At 42.9% G+C, this 17,109-nt stretch overlaps 1 protein-coding gene across 1 annotated transcript in view; it reads left to right on the forward strand.

The window, feature by feature from the left end:
• The window catches only part of LOC135074014 (myosin heavy chain 95F), a 94,986-nt gene extending 78,091 nt beyond the window's left edge, over nt 1–16,895 (forward strand). The window contains exons 19-25 of the mRNA XM_063968319.1: nt 460–597; nt 3,234–3,326; nt 6,964–7,084; nt 11,089–11,206; nt 12,208–12,399; nt 14,715–14,866; nt 15,925–16,895. Of these exons, the coding sequence (XP_063824389.1) occupies nt 460–597; nt 3,234–3,326; nt 6,964–7,084; nt 11,089–11,206; nt 12,208–12,399; nt 14,715–14,866 (814 nt within the window). The 3' untranslated portion in view covers nt 15,925–16,895. The remainder of the gene's footprint in view (nt 1–459; nt 598–3,233; nt 3,327–6,963; nt 7,085–11,088; nt 11,207–12,207; nt 12,400–14,714; nt 14,867–15,924) is intronic.
• The last annotated feature ends 214 nt before the right edge of the window (nt 16,896–17,109 follow it).

Here is a 17,109-nt window from a genome sequence, read left to right on the forward strand (position 1 = left end):
AGTGTAGCAAAACTTGAATTATTTCTGGAACTAAGAACTCTTAACTAAGTAAGGGTGGATTCGACCAAACAGTAGTAAATATTAATCTCAGAATAAACTTGTTATTTTGACATATTATTTCCCATACTGAAACTGTCAATGTGCCAGTTATACCAGGAATTATTCTCGGATAAAAGTTTGGTCGAATCGGACCTTAATGATGTGAAATATTACTGTAAAGTATTTCCATAAATAATTTAAGTGTTGACTCTCAAGTTTAAATCTACATTAAATAAAATGGACTTAAGATTGGTTCAAATGTTTCTCCATGAAATCAGAATCTCTCAATGCAACGCAATTCGAGCCGACTTTCGATCACTATTTCAGGCTTGAGTCGTAAACCAGATATTAAGTTGCCCTGACTCAAAAACTGTTCTGCGAAAAATAGCTGCTCTTGCAACCATTATATCTCTTATACAGCAAAGCGGAGATGGAGGCGCGGCGCAAAGCGGAGGAAGCGGAGAGGCTTCGACTAGAAGAGCAAGACCGCCTCGCCGCGCGCACGCTACAGCAGCAGTTAGAAGAAGCCGCCAAGGCCGACCAGGAGAACAGGGAAAGGTAGGACTCTTATAACACCGCTATACAGCAAAGCGGAGATGGAGGCGCGGCGCAAAGCGGAGGAAGCGGAGAGGCTCCGTCTAGAGGAGCAGGACCGCCTCGCCTAGCGAACGCTGCAGCAGCAGTTAGAAGAAGCTGCTAAAGCGGACCAGGAGAACAGGGAAAGGTAGAACTCTTATAACACCGCTATACAGCAAAGCGGAGATGGAGGCACGGCGCAAGCGGAGGAAGCGGAGCGACTCCGGCTAGAGGAGCAGTTAGAAGAAGCCGCCAAGGCCGACCAGGAGAACAGGGAAAGGTAGGACTCTTATAACACCGCTATACAGCAAAGCGGAGATGGAGGCACGGCGCAAGCGGAGGAAGCGGAGCGACTCCGGCTAGAGGAGCAGTTAGAAGAAGCCGCCAAGGCCGACCAGGAGAGCAGGGAAAGGTAGGACTCTTATAACACCGCTATACAGCGAAGCGGAGATGGAGGCACGGCGCAAGCGGAGGAAGCGGAGCGACTCCGGCTAGAGGAGCAGTTAGAAGAAGCCGCCAAGGCCGACCAGGAGAACAGGGAAAGGTAGGACTCTTATAACACCGCTATACAGCGAAGCGGAGAAGGAGGCACGGCGCAAGCGGAGGAAGCGGAGAGGCTCCGTCTCGAGGAGCAAGACCGTCTCGCCGCGCGCACACTGCAGCAACAGTTAGAAGAAGCTGCTAAAGCGGACCAGGAGAACAGGGAAAGGTAGGACTCTTATAACACCGCTATACAGCGAAGCGGAGAAGGAGGCGCGGCGCAAGCGGAGAAAGCGGAGAGACTTCGGCTAGAGGAGCAGGACCGCCTCGCCGCGCGCACGCTGCAGCAACAGTTAGAAGAAGCTGCTAAAGCGGACCAGGAGAACAGGGAAAGGTAGGACTCTTATAACACCGCTATACAGCGAAGCGGAGATGGAGGCGCGGCGCAAGCGGAGGAAGCGGAGAGACTCCGGCTGGAGGAGCAAGACCGCCTCGCCGCGCGCACGCTGCAGCAACAGTTAGAAGAAGCCGCCAAAGCTGACCAGGAGAATAGGGAAAGGTAGTTATAACACCACTGTACAGCAAGATATTGAACGGATTATTCCCACTTCTCGTTCTCACCACTGTAACTCTTGTGTAGCCAGGATTTACAGTTAGACCCTAGACCCCACCGCTCCAACTCCTGTGTAGCCAAGATCTACAGCTTGACCTTCAATAAAAACCGGCCAAGTGCGAGTCGGACTCGCGCACCGAGGGTTCCGTACAAACCTGCAAGGTTTACAAAGTTCGTTCATTACGACAATCGAGTCATAACTATGGTATTTTTATTGCAAAATGAAATTCATAACATTACAATGGGGAAAGATGGAGGAGCATCAATTTAAGACAAAGATCTCTTTATCGTTTAAGTAATCCTTTATTTTATAGTATTTGATATGAATTTCAACTTGATAGCTCTACGCGTTCATGAGGAAAAAAGTAATAAGTTTATATTTATTAAAAAATATATATTTTGTAATGTAACTAAAAATTTAAGGTTTTCGGAATTTTTCCTTTATGTGTGCTATAAAACGTTGCTTCATGCCAAATTTCAAGATTCTAGGTCGACTGGAAGTACCCTTTAGATTTTGATTCCCTTGCGAGTACTTGCGAGTTTCAAAATATGCAGCTTAAATTGCTGTTTCTTTTGATTGCGTTGACATAGAAGTTTGATTTTGTTACAGCTTAAAGGTATTATAGACCTGAGTATTTGGTATGAATTTCAATTTAATACCTCTACGCGTTTATGAGGAAATGGGTAGTAAGATTAAAATTATTAAAAAAATATATATTATGTGATGTAACTAAAAATTTATGGTTTTCGTAATTTTTCCTTTATCTATGCTATAAGATGTTGCTTCGTACCAAATTTCAAGATTCTGAGTTCACGGGAAGCACCCTGTAGGTTTTGATTCCCTTGCAAGTGTCGAAAATTTGCGGCATAAACGGCTGTATCTTTTGATTGCGTTGGCTTAGAAGTTTGATTTTTTCACAGCTTCAAGGGACAGTAGACCTGAGTAATTGATATAAATTTCAGCTTCATTCCTCCACGCGTTCCTGAGAAAAAGGGTCTTGACAGACGGACGGACGGACAACAAAGTGATCCTATAAGGGTTCCGTTTTTTCCTTTTGAGGTACGGAACCCTAAAAACCCAATCAATGGGTGCGTTTAGCGAAAAAAGGGCTTGGAAGCACTTGCTAGCGCTGAAAAACAAACTATTCAGCTGTGTCGGCGAGGACACGTATACTAACTTCAATAGTGACGTGTTTGATTTATTTTTTAGCGGCGGCAACGCTTACCTCTTAGCAATCGCCATTTTAACAACAAATTCTTCTAAGCACTTTTTTCTTGCGCCAAACGCACCCAATGAAGGTCATATTATACCCGTTTAATTTAATTTCAGTTTGTAAGATAAACTCTATTTATGTGTAGTTGTGTACTGCGAATATCATATTGTGTTATGGTGTTTATGTACTTTTATCAATAAATTATTTTCAAACCTATTTGTACGCGTTTGAACGGAACGTTAATAGAATTTTGAAAACAAATTGCATTACTCTAAAAACACTTATCAAAATCATATCGTTTTCAATCACAGGTTAGAACAAGAAAGAAGAGACCACGAAATGGCTGTGCGACTTGCAAAGGAAACGAACGGACACGTCGAAGGATCTCCGCCTCAGCTTAGAAGGTATACAAATTATTCTCTAAACATTCACGTGTACAAAGACCTAGCAATTTTTACGAATACGTGACGCGCGATTAGTACGGCTCGTAGCTCAAATTAGTTAAAATAAAGTAATAAATTACAAGTGACTGAACGAAGGATACAGTACAGTCGGCGTCAAATACTTCGTGACACCCAAAGTGGACAACACTACCTTATTCTAATTGTAACAAAGACGTGTTGCGAACTTTTTGGCCACTTTGGGTGTCACGAACTATTTGACGCTGACTGTACAAGAGAAATCTAGACAAATGAAATTTAGGAATCAAGGTTACGGCGGCCAGTTGTTCATTTATATTGCACTTTTCTAGATAAAAGTATTGGACATAATTTATTCTTTCACATTTGAAAAATTAAATCGTGCGTTTTTATACGACTGTGAAGAGACTCATAGAGGTGTCGTCAAATTCCTAAAGTTTTTGAGCTACAAACCGTACATTTTTATAATTCGATAAAATTTAATAATATAAAATAAAACACTGTAATATTTAACGTTTTAGCACACCGGGACCGCGATATTTCTTCTTGTAAATAGCTTATGAACGAGCCATATTTATTATCGTTTTCAGTTTCGTCAAAAAGGCTGATTTGATTAATCCTTTTGTTAATAAAAGGGTCTTAAATACATTAAATAATCTCCTTGCCATATTTTTGCAAATTAAAAAAAAATATGGAAAAGATCCTCTTATTAATCAGGGATTATTTTTGTTATGAATAGAAATAATAAACCTTAAATTATTTCTAGCTTCACAGCTCTGAAATAATTGTTGAAACTTGTTCATGTTCTGGCAGAATATCGACCCTTGTACTATTTAAGAGTTGTACTGTTTAAGATGCCAGGTTTTTCTTTGGCGTGCCGTTGTCTGTAGATAATACTTTGGCTTATTAAGCCACGCCCCCTTGTAGTTTAATGACTATTTCTATTCATAACAAGCCTCTACGCTCGGTCCGGTTGAATTAAGCTCCGAAGCTGTGAAGCGTCGAGTAATATTGTGGTATGTTTGCACAGTTTCCCCACAATGGACTCAGTGAACGGGGAGAATAAGTTGAACAGGTACCCACACGATCACGTTACTCTGCACGCCGCCTTCTTAACGCCCCCTTTCAATGCTCAATTATGGTTTACTCGGTGATACACTATCTTTTAGACCCTAAGATTTGGTGGGGATTACTAAAGCCTGGTCCGCGAGCACGTAGAATTTTGTCCAATGACCCCAAGCTACTCATCCTTATCGCTCGCGCGTAATTATGTTGCTATCGCGCTCGCACACTCACTGCGGGCGCCCGTCGCACAGTCGCGACAGCAATATAATTACGTGCGAGCGATAAGGATGGGTAGCTTGGGGTCATTGGACAAAATTCTACGTGCTCACGGACTGGGCTTTAGCGTCTATGCTTTCCGAGTAGCTACAAAGTTTAATCTAAATGTATTAAACTATAGAAGCTAGTTTTGCATATTTGCTTTCTAGTTCTGCATTTGAAATCAACCAACAGGCCTCTAATTCGTAAAAATATTTATTAGATAGAAAAGGCTTTACGAATTAGGGCTCTGGTAAATAATTCGTTTGAGATCCAGCAACAAAAAAGACCGTTAATCGACTTTTTCCGTCACTGTACTTTTTCCTTTTATACTGCTAATAGGAGTGAGGGAGACAAATAGAGATTTACAATTGTCCTGATTAGTTACATAAAATTTCAAGACATATTGTCGCATTGAAAGGGGACCCTTACTGACACCTACTAACTGTGCTAACTTCCCAGCTTCCCTCTTCTACTGTATGCACGGATTTGTGTTTAGTTTTTAGTTGTGTATTAACAGTAGCAAAGGCATGAGACTGCAATACTGCAAGTAATATAAAGGGATAAACATGCAATGGTTAAACTTTCACAGGGTCTTTTATTCGTGTAGAACTACGGTTAGTCTTCAGGGGGCCTTAGTGCGAGTTTACAACAAATGTTTTCGCTAGCGACTGCATAAAAAATGACATAAAACGTATGACGGATGGTACAGCGTCCCTAGCGGATACTTTCAAGAACTAAAATCTTCATAGACGACACAGGGAATCCTAGTGTGGAGTCCAGTGATGCTGTTAGTACATACTTACTGTATAAATTGTAATCCGTTTTTATCAACCGACTTCAAAAAAAGGAGGAGGTTCTCAATTCGACCCGTATGTTTTTTTTTTTTCTATGTTTGTTACGCGATAACTCCGTCAATTATGAACCGATTTGAACAAATCTTTTTTCGGCGTATAGGTAATACCTCAAGGGTGGTCCCATTTAAATTTAATAATAAAAAAAACAACCCCCAAGGGTGGAAAATTGGGGATGAACTTTTTTATACGCAATATCTCCGCCGATTATAAACCAATTTGAACGATGTTTTTTTGTTGAATAGGTATTATCAAAAGGGTGGTTTCATGCGAATTTGAAGAAAATATTTCACCCCCAAGGGTGTAAAATTGGGGATGAACTTTTTTATACGCAATATCTCCGCCGATTATGAACCAATTTGAACGATTATTTTTTTGTTGAATAGGTATTATCAAAATTTTTTAATTTTTAGTTTTTTTTTTGTGTTCACGCATTTGAAGTCGGTTATATTTTTTAAAAAAAGTTAATTATTCTGAATGTAACAGTAACCAGATCAGGTACTGTAATATTTTTTCATAGATTTTTTGACGCACTCGTTAGCGATGACGTTCAATTCAAACTCGCACTAAGCACACAGCATCAAAAACGGCCTTGGTCAATATTTCTTTTCAGCGCCCAATAGAGGAGTGAGACCTTGTATAAGTTTAGCTATTGCATTAATATAATCCAGAGCCACGTTTGATGCATGTAAATAATGGACAGTATTAGTGTAGAAAATTAAACAGGTAATAGTTTCGTAGTTTAGTTAATCACTAAAGTATTTATTAGTTAATGCGTGTGGTGTTAAAATATTACTTACTTGTCCTTATAACTTATTAAAAATGTGCTAATATTTGTTTTCGTGCTTAATTATTTGGGTTGTTAATTAATCAATTTCAATTGATTTCGTTTTAGTAACAAGAAATCTATGTTTCAATGCATACACATTGGCACGCGATAATGCAATAATAGCTTGATTTATCAGCTTATCAATGCTCTATCACGCAATACAATATTAAATAATGTCAATCGACAACAAAACAAATATCAAATACTTACTTACATTGAGTATTTTAATAGCATGATTTTCAAACAATTTATCGAGACGGTTCTTTTGCCAAAACTAAAGTTGGAAATTAAAACATAATTATAACCCGATCGAGTTAACTGCACACCTCACACCCGTGACGTCACGCCTTCGCTCTGGTACGGACGGGACGAACGCGTAGAGGTGTGCGGGTGAGAATTCCAACAAGGTGCGCAGTTAGCGCGATCAGAGGTGGAATTGTGTAAAGCAATCGTAATCATTTGACAGTTCATAACGTACGATAGTCAGATAAACACAGCGTTTGACAGAATAATCGTACGTTATGAACTGTCAAATGATAACGATTGCTTTACACAATTCCACCTAAAGTTGTACACAAAATTATAACCAAAACTACAAGTTTTCACAAAATGTGCGTAGATCGGAACGCGTACGCATGCAGCAAGCCATGCAGGGCAAGCAGAAGTACGATCTGTCCAAGTGGAAGTACTCAGAACTGCGCGACACCATCAATACTTCGTGCGACATCGAGCTACTGGAGGTCAGTAGTATAATATAATCAATCGTATGCTGTTGTTATAGATGCTATAATCCAACAAAAACATATACGTAACAATATTTGACGCAAAAGTGCTCTTATTACAACTACTTTTTCCGTGGGAGAGCCATGCTTCGGCACGAATGGGCCGGCTCGACCGGAGTGATACCACGGCCTCACAGAAAACCGGCGTGAAGCAGCACTTGTGTTGTGTTTCGCCGAGTGAGTGAGGGTACCGGAGGCCCAACCCCCCCCCCCCCCCTCCCCACCTCCCAATGATAGCGCAGTTAAAAACTATTTTACCCCAGGAGGGTACCAGCTGCGTTAGCGTTGGAGAATCCCTCACTGGACATCCATGCTCAGGACACAACACACCTGAGCGTGGATGCCCAGGCCGCCCCTCGTACTCTGGGGAGGGCAAAACCGCGCTCAACACCTGGGGCAAGAGCAAATTTACCATGGCACCCCCTGCCACGCTGACCGTGGACTTTTGCAATATCAGGGGCTTACACTCTAACCTCAATGCTGTTCACCACCACCTTGAGACAGCAAAGCCGGCCTTGCTTTTCTTAACCGAGACTCAGATATCGTCTCCTGCGGACACATCTTATCTCTCCTACCCTGGGTATAAACTGGAACATGCCTTTGTGCCTAGGGCCGGGGTGTGCGTGTACGTAGGGGGCAATATCAGTTCTCGACGCCTCAGCCACCTCGAAAGCAGGGACCTCTCCATCCTATGGCTCCGCGTAGACAGCGATGACCACCCCCGCGTCTACGCCTGCCTCTATAGGTCCCATAGCGGTGATGCCGAAACTGACCGACTCATTGAGCACGTCCAAATGGCTGCAGAATCAGTGCAGCAGCAGATCCCCTCTGCAGAGATCGTGATACTTGGCGATTTCAACGCCCATCACACCGAATGGCTCGGATCGAGCAAAACCGATCATGCAGGGAGATCTGTTCACGACTTCGCCTTCGCATATGGCTTGACACAACTGGTTACTACGCCCACGCGAATCCCAGATGTAGAGAGCCAAGAACCTTCACTGTTGGACCTTCTGCTGACTTCCCATCCGGATGGCTATCAGCTATCCGTTGGCGCCCCTCTGGGCTCCTCGGACCATTGCCTTATCCGGAGTACGGTGCCACTCACGTGCTCGCCGCGACCACGAGTTGCATGCAGTCGCCGCGTGTGGCACTACAGGTCAGCAGACTGGGATGAGATGCGGTCCTTCTTCGCATCTTACCCCTGGAGGCAGGTTTGCTTCACGCAGGATGATCCCAGCGTCGTTGCTGATCTTGTTGCTGATGTGGTGCTGCAGGGTATGGAACTCTTCATACCGTCTTCTGTTGTTCCCATTGGTGGCAAATCTCAGCCTTGGTTTAGTCAATCCTGCAAAAAGGTTTTACGCCGGAAGCAGGAATCCTACCAAGCCTGGGCAAATGCAGCGAGGCTACGGGATGAAAACACCAGCGCAATAAAAAAGGAGTTTAACTTTGCCTCTAGGTCTTTCAAAAGAGTCATTGCAAGGGCGAAGTCGGAGCACATTGGCAGAATTGGTGGGAAGCTAGAGCGTCTTCCTTCTGGAACTCGTGCGTTCTGGTCTCTTGCCAAAGCTATCCAAGGAAATTTCTGCACGCCATCATTTCCACCCCTGCACATGGGAAACGGTTCGTTGGCCCACGATGCAAAGGAGAAAGCCGATCTTCTGGGCAAACTCTTTGCGTCCAACTCGACACTGGATGACGGGGGACATGAGCCACCGATTATACCAAGGTGTGAGAGCTGTATGCCGGATATCCGGTTCCACCAAAGCTCAGTACGCCTGGCTCTATTTTCCCTGGATATCCATAAGTCGAGTGGGCCCGATGGAATCCCTCCTATCGTGCTGAGGACGTGCGCTCCAGAGTTAGCACCGGTTTTAACGCGCCTTTTTCGGCTCTCCTACCTCTCTGGCATAGTCCCGACCTCATGGAGGACAGCTTTGGTGCACCCGATCCCTAAAAAAGGTGACCGCTCAAATCCGTCCAACTATAGGCCGATAGCAATCACCTCCTTGTTCTCGAAGATAATGGAATCCATTATCAACAGCCAGCTCCTTCGGTACCTAGAGGCCCACCAGTTGCTAAGTGACCGACAGTACGGTTTCCGTGGAGGTCGCTCGGCTGGTGATCTTCTGGTCTACTTGACACATTGTTGGGCACAGGCGATCGAGACTAAGGGGGAAGCATTGGCGGTCAGTTTGGACATGGCGAAGGCCTTCGATCGGGTTTGGCACAAAGCGCTTCTTTCGAAGCTCCCTTCCTATGGGCTTCCCGAGAAATTATGCGGATGGGTCGCCAGCTTTTTAGCAGACAGAAGCATTAAGGTCGTTGTCGACAGCAAATGCTCAGACTCTATGTCTGTGAATGCTGGTGTCCCCCAAGGCTGTGTGCTATCGCCTACGCTCTTCCTTCTGCATATCAATGATATGCTGCAAATTAGCGGCATTCATTGCTATGCGGACGACAGCACGGTTGATGCCGCTTATACCGGCCGCGCAAATATCTCTCGGGAGAACGTCATTGAGAGCCGTAACAAACTTGTGTCCGAAATTGAAACCTCCTTGAAGGAGGTCTCAGACTGGGGTCGACGCAATTTGGTCCAATTTAACCCTACAAAGACACAAGTTTGCGCGTTCACCGCCAAAAAGTTGCCGTTTGTCGTATCCCGCTGTTTCGAGAGCACTCCCCTAACTGCCTCAGCCAATATCGGAATCCTTGGTGTCGACATATCGAGCGAAGTCCAGTTCCGTGGTCATTTAGAGGGTAAGGCTAAATTAGCCTCGAAGAAGCTTGGTGTGCTCAATAGATCGAGACGGTATTTCACTCCAGCCCATCGTCTGCAACTTTACAAGGCGCAAGTTCGGCCTCATATGGAATACTGTTCTCATCTTTGGGCAGGTGCGCCCCAGTACCAGCTTCTCCCTCTGGACCGCATTGAACGGAGAGCAGCTCGAATCGTTGACTGCCAGGACATTTCGGATCGGCTTGACCCCTTGGCGCTGCGTAGAGATGTATCCTCACTGTGCATCTTCTATCGCATGTATCACGGGGAGTGCTCCGAAGAATTATCCGGACTTATTCCTGCCGCCACTTTTCGCCACCGATCTACCCGACAGCACTTCCACCCCCATCACTTAGATGGTTGGCAGTCCACAACAGTACGTTTCTCTAGAAACTTCCTGCCCCGTACAACCAAACTGTGGAATGGACTGTCGTCTGCGGTGTTTCCGGACGGATACGACCTGCAAGCTTTCAAGAGGAGAGCGTATCTTTACCTTAAAGGCCGGCAACGCACCTGTAACGCCCCTGGGTCTGCGGGTGTCTATGGGCGACGGTAATCACTTACCATCAGGTGATCCGTCTGCTCGTTTGCCTCCTATCACATAAAAAAAAAAAAAAAAAAAAAAAAAACCAAGGTCCACAGTGCTCAGATCGGTGTGTTTATTTCAGCGGGACACCTTGGCGGCGCAATCCCTTGCATATATTTTGGTACCGAATATTTTAGTTGTCATGTTGTCTCATTGAAATAAGGCACACACACAGATAAAGTGACGTAGATATCATCCACTTGCTGTTCATTACAGACCTAAGGATTTGTTTTACAGCTGTTTGATTGACTCTCTTTGGTTTATTTTGGGGAACGTAGTGTACCCCCTCCTTAATTTTGAATCCTGTTTCATCATCATCATCATCTCAGCTATAGGACGTCCACTGCTGAACATAGGCCTCCCCCAATGCTTTCCATATTACCCGGTTGGTAGCGGCCTGCGTCCAGCGCCTTCCTGCTACCTTTACGATGACGGATTAGCAAGCTGAAGTGGCAATGGGCAGGGCACATATAGTACGCAGAACTGACAGTCGTCAGGCAGCAAGGTTCTGGAATGGAAGCCGCGTACCGGAATCCTGTTTGTTGTATTATAATAATCGGGTCACTATAAAACTATGTTCCATATTTCCTCCAGGCGTGCCGGCACGAGTTCCACCGCCGCCTGAAGGTGTACCACGCGTGGAAGGCGAAGAACGCGCGCAAGACCACCATGGCCGAGCAGGAGCGCGCGCCGCAGTCCATCATGGATGCCGGTAAGATGACACTAGTTTTGAACCTTATGTTATCGCACTAAAGTTTAAAATATGCCGGTATTAATTTTGCCAACACCAGATAAAAGTCTAAGCCATTTCATGAGAATTACATGTCATCGGATCATTTGAAGCTTCTACTATAATACCTGAATGAAAATCACTCTACATTTAGTCTTCACTCTCTTCAATTTACCGGGAGCAAATTAATTACTTAGCCTACACATTATAAGACACTTTCATTGTCCGGCAGACAGTGGTGACTGAGTTTGTTGCGGCGCTTCTTCTCAGCACTTGCCAAATGTTGGTCTCGAAGCGCTGGTAGGGTAAAAAGATTATGAGACATGTAGATGCTCCTTAAGAGCAAAATGACGATTTGTAAGAACTATTTATTAGTCTAAACAAATAAAGAAATTTTGACTTGACTTGACACGATTACCAGACGGATTAAGGAGGTTTAATGTACTCATATTTCTTCCTTAGTCGCCTCTTACGACGTTTACCGGAAAAGTGGGGCTGAAATAGCCTTCTAAGTTCCCTCACTCCCTCCATCCATGGTTGTCATTAACAACTTACAGCCTCCACAACCCGTCTGTGGGCTGAGTGTGAGTTTACATCTGAACGTCCTCACTAGTGAGCGCGTTAAAAAAATATATGAAAATTTTAGTTCTTGAACGTTTCCGCTAGGGGCGCTGTACAATCCGTCATACATTTAATGTCACTTTTTTACGCGGTCGACATCAAAATGCGTTTGACGTAAACTCACACTAGGCCCCCTGGTTAGTGTGGAATGTGTAGGCTAAATCCTGTATACCTTTGATTCTGGTAAAGTTGCGTCGTCCTGCAGTGGAGATCAAACGACCTGATGACGTAAAGATGTATAATTTTCCAAAGTTTATTTGCCAAAATAAAATATTACATAATAATATTTAAAGTTAACTACTTAATTAACCTAAACTAAACCTATTTTTTTTTTGTATGTAGATGTATAATTAATTTTTCAGCCAAAACGCCCCGAATGCTGCAAAAGGGCGAGATCCTAGGCGCGCGGCACCGCTACTTCCGCATTCCCTTCGTGCGAACCACCAGCGACGCGGCCGACCGGCGCGGCTGGTGGTACGCGCACTTCGACGGGCAGTACGTGGCGCGGCAGATGGAGCTACACCCGGACAAGACGCCCGTCCTGCTGCAGGCCGGTGAGTGACGTCACAGCGACGCGGCCGACCGGCGCGGCTGGTGGTACGCGCACTTCGACGGGCAGTACGTGGCGCGGCAGATGGAGCTACACCCGGACAAGACGCCCGTCCTGCTGCAGGCCGGTGAGTGACGTCACAGCGACGCGGCCGACCGGCGCGGCTGGTGGTACGCGCACTTCGACGGGCAGTACGTGGCGCGGCAGATGGAGCTACACCCGGACAAGACGCCCGTCCTGCTGCAGGCCGGTGAGTGACGTCACACGTGGGCGGGGACATAGCTCGTGGAACTGACGCTCGTTGCATCATCAGAAAAGTTCTTCAATAGTGAATAGAGGAATCCGAAAACTAGGCTTTTCATCATTCGACGGCCAGTACGTGGCGCGCCAGATGGAACTACACCCGGATAAGACGCTAGTACTGTTGACGTCACAAGTGGGCAGTGGGCGGGGTTTGTAACTCGAGGACCTGACGCCCGTTTTCTGCATAGAGAGACGTATCTAATTATCTTTTCTAGAACAATTCTGTGATTCAAGTGCTAGAAATCCTACTGCAGTACGTCAGCCTCAAACATATTGGTGGAGCAGCATTTACGCGTGTTTATCTCTGCTGATGGAGACGTACTAAAGTAGCATTTCTATACAGGGTGTTAGGTAAATGGGTATATGAGCCGACACTAGCCCATGTTAACATGGTCATATAAATGGTATAGTGAAGTCAGAAAATTGATATCTTCATTTTAATTATTTTATTTTTCATACAAATCGGATTTCATAAAATTAATTTTGTATGAAAATTATAAAAAATAAAATGATGATATCAATTTTCTGACTTCACCATACCATTTATATGACCATGTTAACATGGGCTAGTTTCGGCTCATATACCCATTTACCTAACACCATGTATACGCAACCGGGCTTAATACGACGTGTATTTCGTTTCTACAAATTAAACCTTATCCTAACTAAATAAGGTCGTTTATTGCAGGTGTGGACGACATGCAAATGTTAAACAATTACGTATTTCGTTTTTGCAAAATAACCCTTATTCCAACTAAATAACCGCGTTAATTGCAGGCGTGGACGACATCCAGATGTTTAACAACCACGTATTTTGTTTTTGCAAAATAACCCTTATCACCACTAAATAAGGTCGTTTATTGCAGGCGTGGACGACATGCAGATGTTTAACAATTACGTATTTCGTTTTTGCAAAAATAACCTTTATCACCACTAAACAAGGTTGTTTATTGCAGGTGTGGACGACATGCAGATGTTTAACAATTACGTATTTCGTTTTTTGCAAAATAACCCTTATTCCAACTAAATAACCGCGATTGTTACAGGCGTGGACGACATGCAGATGTTAAACTTACGTATTTCGTTTTTGCAAAATGACCCTTATCCCAACTAAATAAGGTTGTTTATTGCAAGCGTGGACGACATGCAGATGTTTAACAATTACGTATTTCGTTTCTACAAATTAAACCTTATCCTAACTAAATAAGGTTGTTTATTGCAGGCGTGGACGACATGCAGATGTTTAACAATTACGTATTTCGTTTCTACAAATTAAACCTTAACCCAACTAAATAACCGCGATTATTGCAGGCGTGGACGACATCCAGATGTTTAACAACTACGTATTTCGTTTTTGCAAAATAACCCTTATCCCAAGTAAATAGCCGCGTTTATTGCAGGCGTGGACGACATGCAGATGTTTGACAATCGACAGCCAATTCGTTTTTGCAAAATAACTCTTATCCCAACTAAATAACCGCGATTATTGTAGGCGTGGACGACATGCAGATGTTTAACTTACGTATTTCGTTTTTGTGAAATAACCCTTACCCCATCGTCATAAGCAACCGCATATTGCAGGCGTGGACGACATGCAGATGTTTGACAATCGTCGTTTTTGCAAAATAACCCTTATCACCACTAAATAACCGCGTTAATTTCAGGCGTGGACGACATGCAAATGTTTAACAATTACGTATTTTGTTTCTAAAAATTAAACCTTATCCCAACTAAATAACCGCGATTATTGTAGGCGTGGACGACATGCAGATGTTTAACTTACGTATTTTGTTTTTGCAAAATAGCCCTTACCCCATCGTCATAAGCAACCGCATATTGCAGGCGTGGACGACATGCGATGTTTGACAATCGTCGTTTTTGCAAAATAACCCTTATCACCACTAAATAACCGCGTTAATTTCAGGCGTGGACGACATGCAGATGTTTGACAATCGACAGCCAATTCGTTTTTGCAAAATAACTCTTATTCCAACTAAACAAGGTCGTTAATTGCAGGCGTGGACGACATGCAGATGTGCGAGCTGAGCCTGGAGGAGACGGGTCTGACGCGCAAGCGCGGCGCCGAGATCCTCGAGCACGAGTTCGAGCGCGAGTGGGCCCGCCACGCCGGCGCGCCATACGTGCCGCCCGACCTGCGCGCGCGCTAGGTAAATAAACCAGAAAACTAAATTATTTTAATACCCCACTCGATAGGTTTTAGAAAAAAAAATTTTTTTTTGAAGACATTATGGCGCCTAAAATCCGCCATTTTTTTTTTTTTTTTCAATTTTAATATAGCCAGTGTCAGGCGATTATCACACTGCACCGCGCTCCGCCGCGGTACGCGGGACGACAGATTTAATCATTGTATGGAAGTACCTCAGTTTGTATAGAAAACACGCGCGGCACAACACACTGACAACGCGTCTGCGCGAGGGATTTTTTATATGAAATCACGTGGACCGCGGCGGAGCGCGGCGCAGTGTGATAATCGCCTCACTCTAAGACGAATCTAATGACACCTCTCACGCTAAAATCGGTCAAGCCGTTTAGGCTGGGTCATGCCAAAGAAATATACATACATACATTCATACACTCGAAAACATAACCCTCCTTCTGGCGCAGTCGGGTAAAAACTCATAAAACTCTTATTTTTGCAAATAGGCTTTAAAAAACACTTTTACACGTCCCAGTATTAACCCTACCACTGCTTTGGGACAATAAATGGGCCAGTGCTGAGAAGAAGCAGCAATAAATAGTTCGTTCGTTTCAGCCGAAAGACTTCCGCTGCTGGACAAAGGCCTCCCCCAAGGATTTCCACAAAGACGGTCCTGCGCCGCTCGGAAAGAAGAGTTTTAATTAGCCTGTCAGTTAACCTATCAAAAAATACTCGAAACGTATTCTTCACTACTTCAAACTAATGAAAACTGAAAGAGATAAAACGCACTTTGTTACGTCACGCGGAACTTTAACGCACCATAATTTTGTCATTACTTGTTTGATTGACAAATGAAATATAGGTACGTGTCAAATATTTCTTGATAATTGACGGATTAAAAGTATTTTTTTTTAGAAAATAAATAAAATTAAACGAGTTCAATGCTAAGCATCTATGTACTTCTCTGAATCCCTTCAATGCAGATGATAATTTACAAACGAGTAAATAATATAAACAACCATTTATTACGTCCACAATAATTATACTTTATTAATTTATTGTTTACAGATACCCAAACATTCCAAGCAACAACTTGCAGAATACGCGCCATCGAAACAAACGTATACGTGCGCTGTCGACGAATTTCGTCTCAAAATTCCATACAAATAAGATACAAAGTGCTTTGTTACGTGCCTTCGCGGGTTCCTACATTATGTTAGTGCAATATATTTTATTCGAGAATGTTCCACCGTAAAAAACACGTATAGTAGACAGAGGTAGCTATATAAAAATAATATATTTACAAAAGCAAAAAAATATAATATGTAATAAGTAGAATAAATTAAATTCACACGTGCCTACATTTATGTGAAAAAAGTCCTAATGAAATCATTTAAAATGCACATTAAACTAGTACATACATACAGTGTAGTTAAACTGTTTTAGTGATAGATGTAATTTAAATGAAATGCTTTGTTTAATTTTGTAAACTGTGATTATTTTGAGAGGTATTCAGGTTATATTTAAGGTTTTTGTAGGAGAAATATAGTATTTATTCCAAGCATTCCTTGTCATTATGTAAGACTGGAGAGCTGCTATTTTTTGTAATATGTACAATTTAACAATCAGTATTGTCCCGAAGTGCCTTAAACTTTGGAATACAAATTAACATTCCGGGAAAAGACTTTACTTTTACAAATTTTAATAACAAAAAAATATTATTTATGGTTACTTGATAAAGTACCAATAGTAAATTATAGTACAAGTGAAAAATACATATTATGAATTAAATAGGTGCACTTATCTGTAGAAATAGTAAATAAAAGTTCTTTTCGACCTACTTATTTCTTAAGAATGAAATCACCTAATTGATAATCAGTTCAAACAAGTTACATTTAATTATGTAAATACCCTATACCCCGTATCTCACAGTTTGAGACATATTGTATTAAAAGTGCCTTATAGTTTGATGCAGTTAGTACGTGACCTCTGTATTTGTGTATTTTTATGCTTTACCAAATAAAAATAATAACTTGAAAGTTTGTTTTATTTGATTAGTCCGCATTAGAACTAAAAGTGAATGTAAGTATGATTTTATAAAGCGTGCAGTTATGTAAAAAAACTATTAAAACTATTATTAAACTTTATTAGTTGTGATAAGGTTTGCAATCTCAATGTATGGCCAGAAAATCCACCAGAGGACTATGATCACTTTTTCCAATTTGTTAGCCATTGGTGATCTTTTTAAAAACA

This window comes from Ostrinia nubilalis, chromosome 8 (assembly GCF_963855985.1).
Source record: "Ostrinia nubilalis chromosome 8, ilOstNubi1.1, whole genome shotgun sequence".
Classification (NCBI taxonomy): Eukaryota; Metazoa; Arthropoda; class Insecta; order Lepidoptera; family Crambidae; genus Ostrinia; species Ostrinia nubilalis.